Source organism: Myotis brandtii, unplaced genomic scaffold (genome assembly GCF_000412655.1).
Source record: "Myotis brandtii unplaced genomic scaffold, ASM41265v1 scaffold115, whole genome shotgun sequence".
Taxonomy (NCBI): domain Eukaryota; kingdom Metazoa; phylum Chordata; class Mammalia; order Chiroptera; family Vespertilionidae; genus Myotis; species Myotis brandtii.
This window is the reverse complement of record NW_005353967.1, coordinates 19,594,016-19,603,651: the sequence shown is the minus strand read 5'-3', so window position 1 is coordinate 19,603,651 and position 9,636 is coordinate 19,594,016. Positions and strand designations below refer to the sequence as shown.

The window sequence follows — 9,636 nt, the reverse complement described above, 5'->3', positions numbered from 1 at the left end:
CCCTCGGCCTGGCCTGCACCCTCTCACAATCCAGGACCCCTCGGGGGATATCAGAGAGCTGGTTTCAGCCTGATCCCACAGGCCAGGCTGAGGGACCCCACTGGTGCATGAATTCATGCACCGGGCCTCTAGTTTTATATAAAGAATTTGGCATTCTGACTTAGCTTCTTTCAGAAGAAGCCAATTCTAACCTTATCACATTAGCAGAAAAAAAATTCCAAATGAAAGCTTCTATGACAATAAAGGGTAGAACCTTATAAAGTGGAAAGTAGAAACCACTTGGCTCTTCAGGAAGAGTAAAATTACCTTCTTCTCACTTTGGAATGTTACATTTCATCCTTACTTCAGTAAAATCAGGTAACTCACTGAGAGACTTCATTTCCACCACTTTGATGACTATTTGTAAAACCCAATTTGGCTCAAGATTTTGCTGGTGTTACCAGGCAGATGGAGGTAACTCAGCTTAGACCAAGGGGCGGACACAGGGCCTTCACTTAAACAACTGGTCCGTATTGAACAGTGTCTGCCTGGCCAATACCCAACATCTAAGAGAGCCCATGCCTGGGTTTTTTCCCATGCACTGCAGCCTACTTAATATTTGTTTCCATTTCCCCCATCTTTTCAGGGAAAAAAGAGCACTGGAGGTGGGGAAGGCAGTGGGATCAAATATCGGCCTTTGGATTACTAAAGAAATAAGCATGGTCTGGGGTGTGGGTCAGCTGGACATAGAACTAACATCTACAGAGTTCCTACTATGTGCTGGATGTCTTTTATGTCCTCTCCAATCTGATTTTACCACACCCTTCCCAGATACCTATGATCATCTTCATTTTAATGAGGCTGATCATTTTGATGAGGCTTTGGGGCTCAGAGAGGTGAAGTAAGTTGCCTGAGGTTACACAGCTGATTTCTGACCCAGGTAGAGTTGGTCCTTGAATTGCTTATCCTGTATTCTAAGCCACGCTGAATACCCCAATTTACTCTCTTCTCTGCCTCTGCAGATGTCCCACTGTATACTCTGCAGCACTAATTATATACCCACAGCTCTTGTAATCGAGTAGCAGGTGGATGTTATTAGACACTATGAAGCCAACAGACTTTTCTCAGATCTCAAGCTCTTTCTTAAGCCCCTCACCTAGAATTATGCTGAGTTTGTTCTTCTGTTTGAACCATTCCTACTCTTTCCTCACTGCTTCCCCTTCTTCTTTCTGTTCTAAACGTCTTTGCCAGCCCTCTTTTCCTAATAGGCTCTTCCTCCAGTTTCAACCAGACAGTTAGCCATCTTAAATATGATACCCAAGTTAAAGTAAAAAAGCCTGGACACCTGTACCCTAAATTTACACAATGTCACATGTTAATTATATCTTTTTTTTTTCAAAGCGGGGTGGGGGGCGGGGAGGGAGGAAACCTTGGGGAGCCCAAGTTCGGTTTTAAATCTTCCTTTGCCATATCTGTGCACTGAGTTTACATGCTCTACTGTTCATCTTTCCTACTGTATGCCCTCTGCTTAATCTACTTATAGAGTCCTTTATTGATAACATATCTCTTAAATTTCCTGATATCACTTGTCTGCTCTTTGGTGCTTAATAGGGTCACGGACCACGCTCTTTGATACTCTTTATACTCTAGAATGATATGAAATCGTTTTTGCTTTTTACTTCCCAACTTTGTCTGGACTTTTACAGCCTTTGGTATTTGCCATTCCATTCTTGCAAATATTTCCACTTAGAGAGATAGGGTAGAGATGAAGTCATGTACTTAGCAAGTTTTAATCAAGTGTTTACTATGTGCCAGCAATATTCTAGGGATGCTGCAGTAAACAAAATAGGCAAGAATTCCATGGAGTTTAGATTCCAGGGGAAGGAGAGAGAGACAATGAACATAATAAATTAAATAAGTGGCATGTCAGAGAGTGATTAGTACCCTGAGGGAAAATAAAGCCCAACTGGGAGAAGGGCAGTGGTGGACAGAGGGATTATAATTTTAAATAAGGTTTATTTAAAAAAAAAATTAAGCCCTGACCAGTTTGGCTCAGTGGCTAGAGCGTCGGCCTGTGGCCTGAAGAGTCCCAGGTTCGATTCTGGTCAAGGGCATGTACCTTGGTTGCGGGCACATCCCCAGTAGGGGGTGTGCAGGAGGCAGCTGATCCATGTTTCTCTCTCATGGATGTTTCTAACTCTCTATCCCTCTCCCTTCCTCTCTGTAAAAAATCAGTAAAGTATATTAAAAAAAAAAAAATAAGGCCCAAAGTTGGGAATGGGAAGGGGTTTCATTAGTTATAAAAGCAGCTTTGCTGGTAAGTAAGTTTTGAAGAAGAAGTTTATGGAGAAGTAAGTTTGAGAATTTAGAAAGTCATATTTTTCATTATTCATAAACTAAAATGCAGCAAAAACACTACAATATAGCATCCAGTTTAAATTATGTGACCGCTTTCAAAGGCTATTTACCATGTTATCTTCTCTATGTCAGTTAGAGGTGTCTTCAAGTCTCATAAGAGAAGAATGAGAAAAGGGTAAAAATAAAAGAGGCTTGTTCACATTGGTAAAAAGGAGGCCAGTGTTTGATTTCAAAAGAATATGAGAGTGAGTGTGTCCTAGGCAGAGGGTGTGGGCAGGTTGTTCTTGGGAATTGCTGATAAAAAACAAGCAATTAATTTAATTGAATATGGAGGATTTTAAGGTAGAAACAACATAAGATGTATGCTAGAATAAAATCTTTTCCTGGCTGTTTAGTAATAGGATAAAAGGAAAGGCCAGACTTCTAAAATACTCTGGGCTACTAACTCCTCGGTTAGAGAGAAATTAAAGGAGAAATGAAAGTAGCAGAAAACAAAGCATTTGATAAATGTCTTTAAATAGTATTCACAAAATAAATATATTATTTCTTTAACTTACTAATGCAGAAATCACTGCTGGGATTTTAAGAGCTAGGAAGTCCTGAGGAAATGGTGTACACAGTCTCAGAGTGATTGTGGGGTTTTGACCCCGTGAGTTAGGGGACTTGCCCAGGCCTCTTCCTGTTTTCTTAAGACGCCCAAGCAAGTCAGGTTAACTTTCCCAAGAATTCAGACACAGATCTCTGTTTTACAGACTGGGAAGTGAAACCGAAGTTACCAAGAAAGACTTTCAGAAAGCAATGATTAAAACTCCAACCTCCCTGACCCAGATCGCTGTCTTAGATCACTTATCTATGATCTAAAGGAGAAAATGTGTGTTATCTCAGCAATACTTGGGCAGTTAATAATCTGCAAGAGAGAAGCCTTTACTAACGAATACATTGATGTTTGTTTGTTTGTTTGTTTTTAACCAACCAGTTAGTGCTCACCATAACAAGTTGGGAAATGATATGGAGAGCTTCTGATTTGGGATTTCAACGAGATAGTTAACAACTAGGGCTGCAGAGATAGGAGTCTATATTTAAGGTCATAAAAGTGTAGCATCTAAAAGACTAGATACACTCTCGTAAGACGGTTGACTAGTGGGTTCCTTGCGGAGGCAGCTGAATGACCACCAGGCTGATGCAGGTCCATGAATGTTTGGGGTCACCAGCTCTCTGGGAGGCTGGAGGATTCGTGCATGTGTGCAGCCAGGAGAAGCCGTGTGGAGCAGGGCTGAAAACCAGGTTTTGCTTTTGTTGTCTTCCTTTTACATTTTTAAATGTGGCATTTTAACCTGACATATGTATTTACATTTTAATCTGCTTTTCCTTCCCTTTCAAACTTTCCTTTAGATCTGGTTTCCACTAATCTTCTTATCTTCTAATCAGGATTGTTTTATAGATTTATTTCTTTATTTTGTAGCTTAAAGCTTTGTTTTCTTCTCCTGTTTTGCCTTCCCAAGTTATCCTGTTTCATCCTCCTTAATTTGGATTGTTCCTGCCTATGTCTCCACTCATCCTGAAAAGTTGTCATCCTCCATCTCGACCTATCTAGTTTCACCTCCTTGAAAGTGTAGAACAAATCCTGGCTTCATTATGTTGACAGTCTTGATTTCGTGTTATATTTTCTTGTATCTCTGTTAATTCCTTGACGAGGCTGGAACTAGGCCTCTGCTAGTTCTCTAGAATGTACAGAGTAGAGCTAGAGAGGGTAAAAGTTAACATTTATTTAAGTGCCTAGCAATTGCCTGGAATTGTTAAATGCTAGTTGTAAGTCATAAGGAATATTCACTTCCTATTGACTATCTATATCTATATCTATAGAGAGAGAGAGAAAGAGAGAGAGAGAGAGAGAGATAATTGTTTGGTTTTTGTTTTTTTATTAATCCTCACCCAAGGATATTTTTTCCATTGACTTTTAGAGAGAGGGGAAGGAGAGGGAGAGACAGAGAAACATTGATGTAAGAGAGACACATTGATTGGTTGCCTCCCGAATGTGCCCTGCCTGGGGCCAGAGATCGAGTCTGCAAACAAGGTATGTACCCTTGACTGGACTAGAACCCAAAACTCTTCAATCCATGGGCCAATGCTCTAATCACTGAGCAACCGACTAGAACCCATTGACTATATATTAATAAGTAGTTTAATTGAGCACCATTTTGAGCACGTTTTCTGAACCCCCTCAGGGATAGTTAACTAAGTTTGCATTTGGGTTTTTAGATTTTTCCCCATTTACTTATTATTGCCATACTGTTTGATAATAGAAGAGAATTTTCATTTAAACTTTAAAAAAATTCTCTTCTATTATCAAACAGTATGGCAATAATTTAAATTCTTCTTCCTATTAGATTTCTTGGCATGAAACGAGCAAAATACTGCCAGGCATTAAAACACTAGATGTTATTATTTAAAAATAAAAAATGTCAAAGTAATATAGACATATACTTTGAGAATTATTTTTCAGAATTTGTACATTTTCATTAATTTTTCTCAAAAACGTGAAGTTCTCCTCCTGGTGTTATACCCACAGACTTATTTGTGAGTTGAGTCTATAACGTGTTTCCATCGGGAGGGGGAGCACAGAGCTGTGACCCGGCTGCTGAAGATCGCTGGGTCTTGTTTTTCAGGTGGTTGGCAACACGACCTCTGGAAGCTACAGTTACAGCATCCAGAAGAGCCTGGCTTTTGCATACGTCCCTGTAGAGCTGAGTAAGGTGGGACAACAAGTGGAAGTTGAACTACTAGGCAAACATTACCCAGCAATCATCATTCAAGAACCCTTGGTATTGACGGAACCAACCAGAAACCGACTTCAGAAAAAAGGTGGAAAGGACAAAATTTGAAAAAGACCTTCAGCAGTCAACTGAATTATGGTTGCTACATGACTGTACTCAAAATTATAATTGATTTGTGGGAACAGGAAACCAAGGATTCATTTCAAAATCATCAAAATCCAGATTTAGAATCTTAAAATCTTTCTCCTGTTTCCTCAGCAAGATAGAATAATTGATTAGTGCTTGCCATTGTTGTTTCAAATGAAGAAATTGGAAATGACCATTTTTATTATCCTATATTGTTTCTTATAAAATTCAATCAGTAAAATATCTTGGCATTTGCTAATTAATATACAATCATTGTTACAACAGAATTAAAAGAATTAGCAGAATTTTAGGAACATATACATATGGTTTTTATTAGATGAAAACAAATTAATAAATTATGTTTTACATAAAAACAAATGCAATACTGTTAATGGATTTACTGCATTGAGAAATATTTTCTTAGTTGATAAGGAATAATTTTAATTTCTCATAATATATCTTTGTTGAAAATAGTATAATTTTATATTAATATATTACATTTTATTCAGTTCTCTGAAATATTTATTTTCTTAATAACTTCCCTGAAAGCAGCTTTATGGGACATTATTATTGTCCTTTCAAAGGTTGTTTTAGAAGAGAAATTGCAAAAAAAAAGAACAGTCTTTCAAAGGAAGCAATACTTGTAAACCTTCTGAAATGAAGCTGAAATATAACAGAATTAAAAGAATTAGCAGAATTTTAGGAACATATACATATGGTTTTTATTAGATGAAAACAAATTAATAAATTATGTTTTACATAAAAACAAATGCAATACTGTTAATGGATTTACTGCATTGAGAAATATTTTCTTAGTTGATAAGGAATAATTTTAATTTCTCATAATATATCTTTGTTGAAAATAGTATAATTTTATATTAATATATTACATTTTATTCAGTTCTCTGAAATATTTATTTTCTTAATAACTTCCCTGAAAGCAGCTTTATGGGACATTATTATTGTCCTTTCAAAGGTTGTTTTAGAAGAGAAATTGCAAAAAAAAAAGAACAGTCTTTCAAAGGAAGCAATACTTGTAAACCTTCTGAAATGAAGCTGAAATATAAATAGGTTGTGCCAGTACAAACACAGTTTGAATACTGAACACCTCTCTTTGGGAAAGAATTAATGCAAGTTGACATCACTCTGTGCTGTTCTGAATATCATTTCACAAAGTATTTGACAAATCAGGTCAAACAAGAGCTTAAAAGTTGTGTACAGCAAGAAAACAAATTCATTTAGAAATGCATCTTTGATATACTTCTTGAAATTATTTGGCTTTAGTTGACTGAGTAAGTCACATTTTTTATAAAAGGTAGTTGATCATTTATAATTTATTATATACTTATTACACATTTATTGAACTTTTCTTAGGTATTCAAAAAAGCGTGATAAGATTCTGTAATTATTACACATTTTCAAATAATTTCTTACAAGTTTTGAAAAGGTGTCAAGTTTGCATTTTAAGTGTTTCATAACAGTAATTATATATTAGAACACCTCAACATGCCATTTATTTCTCTTTGGAATGTCCTCTTAAATAAGAAAAGGAGGAAATCCTCTTGGTAACAAACATTTCCTAATTATCAAGCATTATCCAGACCTTATATCTTAGTTCTGGTATTAGGTGCTGGTTAATGATGTTGAATGGGAATCAAGAGATCCCTATTCTCATTTTCTGCCTTTCTGTAGCCCTGTAACCTTGGGATATTCACTTACTATCTCTGAATTCCTCTTCTGCAAGATAGGCTCTTCTAGGTTCTTTTTTTTTTTACACTATAATAACAAGAGGCAATAATGAAAGTACAGCATTGAATTCATGTCATGCAGTTAATAGAGCACTAAAACAAATCAATAAAAGAATGGAATGTTGAGATGAATATTAAACATTTAAAGAAACCCTATCCACAGTATATAAAAGAAATTTACATCCTGATTTCCTTCAGAAGTTGCCCCATTCCTTCTTTGTTATGTGTTAGGTGCTATTTGGTTTTTCAGGTCACCCTAGCACCCCACTTCCACCCAGCCAGTGTGTGGCCTAGGTTTGACCTATGACCTACAAATAACTTGGCAATGGAAAGATGAGCCAAGTTAACCAGATTTTTCTCCGAATAAATTTGAACTGTGAACCCCCAGAGAGTAAACTGATCAGCACTAAAAGCTGGAGATGAAAAGATATGTGGAAAGAGAAGCCTTGGAGCCTTGGGCAAGGTGAGCTCCTGACAAGCAGAGGGGCCCTGAGTGGGACGGAGAGAGTGAAAGACCCGTCCTTACAGCTCTCACTCCCGACTGCTAGCAGCCAGTTCTTAGGTGAGAACCCTGACTCAAAAGAGCCTCCTAAAACCCGCAGCTTCTGGGAGGTGAACCATGTACTCAGGCCTCAAAGGCGTGGGCCCAGGACTAGTGTCGGCTGTGAACAGCAAACACCTGGCATGCCTGAAAGCACCCTAGAGTCTGCGGGAGCTGTGTCTACAGCTTAGAAAAAAGTTCTCAAGGATATGATGGCGAATGACGGACACTTGCTTCTCTTGAGCTTGGAAAGCTTCTTGGAACTGTCAAAGCATTTCCAGTCCACACATTCTCAAAATGTTTATGGATGTTATGTTACTAATGGTCACATCCAAACTAACCTGTCTTTATCCTTTTCTACAGATAGGAAAGGTGACAGAAAAAAATATTTTAAAGTAAGCTGTGTGGGACATTGAATAGGAGACAGATTAGATTTGGGAATTTTAGTGTGAGGATTTTGTGCATATTTGAATTGAGCAAAAAGAAAGGTGGACATTAGGGAACACATCAGCTATGAAAAGAAGAAAGTTTCAATTGGGAAATAGCATCCTTTAGCCAAGGTCTCAAAAAAGCAGGGAACCAAAAATTCAGTTAATTATCCTTTTGTCTGATGATCTTCATATAAAAATTAAAATGATCATCCTGTCTTCTCTCTGCCATCAGTGAATCTTTAGAATAGGCCAGTAGTTTATAGATACTACATTATCTATACTAATAAAAGGGTAATATGCTAATTAGACTGGATATCTTCCGGACATTCTTCCAGACATCCTTCCAGACAAAGCCACGGTGGTGGGGGCCGAGGCAGAGGTGGTTAGGGGCAATCAGGCTGGCAGGGGAAAGCAGTTGGGGGTGAGATCAGGCTGGCAGGGGAGGGCCAAGGCAGATGCCAGCGGTGGCCCCCTGATTGTCCCTCCAGTTACCCTGCAGAGGGAGGCGACCAGCGGCAGTGGTGGGGGCTTGGCCATCCAGTGGGCGGCGCCAGGCCGGCCAATGTGGGTGCCAGCAGGGGCTCCCTAGTTGCCCCACCGGTTTCCCTACAGATCGGCTCTGATCACCGGCCAGGCCCAGGGACCCTACCCATGCATGAATTTTGTGCACCGGGCTTCTAGTATATAATAGAAATGTATGATAGATTTTCTGATAAGGATATTTCAGTGGAAAAATTTTAACTAAGAGATATTTGAAAGTTACTATGATTGTTCCCAAGGGAACAGAGATGTAGACAGTACTGCAATTTCTGGAGTTTGTTGTTAAAGGACATTTTTATGAATCTCTGCCAAACTTATCATTATGTTAAAGTCTTTTTCTAATTACTGGTACATCTGTTGGTCATGTAAAAGAAGCTTTAGAAATTAAAAGCTTTAAATGTTCTGCAATCAACTATGTGCAAAGATAACTGGACAAATCTGGCTCTGCCATCTATTAAACATTAATATATGAAGAAGATTCATTTCAGTGAAGTCACTGCAAAGCTTAAGGCTTAAAAACAGAAAAGGTGACTTTATTACTTACAGCCAGTAGACCAATTTATCACAACAGCTCAATATGTAGATATATTTCCCTTTTTAAAAAAACATTAATTTTGCCCAGCCAGCATGGCTCAGTGGTTGAGTGTTGACCTATGAACCAGGAGGAAATGGTATAATTCCTGGTCAGGGCATATGCCCAGGTTGTGGTCTCAGTCCCCAGTGTGGGGCATATAGGAAGCAAGTGATCAATGATTCTCTCTCATCATTGATGTTTCTATCTCTCCTTTTCCCTTCCTCTCTGAAATCAATTCAAATATATTTTAAAAAACATTAATTTAAAAATATTAACCTCTTGCTTTTTTGTACCAAAGTATTTATTTTATGTCTATTTTTCTTATTCATTTGTTGTTGTTTCTTACTATTATAGGAGAATATTTTCACCCTTTAAATTTCTCTTCTGGTCATTATTATTCATTTTATTTCATAATGATTACTAAAAAATAGTTGTGTCATATGAAAAAGGTAGGGTTTTTTAAAAAGTGATCCTCACTTAATCTGGTCATCTCACTAGCTAAGATGGCTGCTTCATTCACATGTCTGGCTTTTCACCAAGGGTGACTGTAACAGCTGGGGCTGGC

The 9,636-nt window shown here is 37.9% G+C and overlaps 1 protein-coding gene across 2 annotated transcripts in view; it reads left to right on the top strand.

Annotated features, from left to right (window-relative positions):
- Nucleotides 1–5,621, top strand: part of DMGDH (dimethylglycine dehydrogenase) — a 55,283-nt gene extending 49,662 nt beyond the window's left edge. The window contains exon 16 of one of the 2 annotated variants that reach the window (XM_005858075.2): nucleotides 5,004–5,621. In XM_005858075.2, coding sequence (XP_005858137.1) covers nucleotides 5,004–5,219 — 216 coding nt within the window. In that variant the 3' untranslated portion in view covers nucleotides 5,220–5,621. The remainder of the gene's footprint in view (nucleotides 1–5,003) is intronic. The other variant, XM_005858076.2, reaches the window with a different exon arrangement.
- The last annotated feature ends 4,015 nt before the right edge of the window (nucleotides 5,622–9,636 follow it).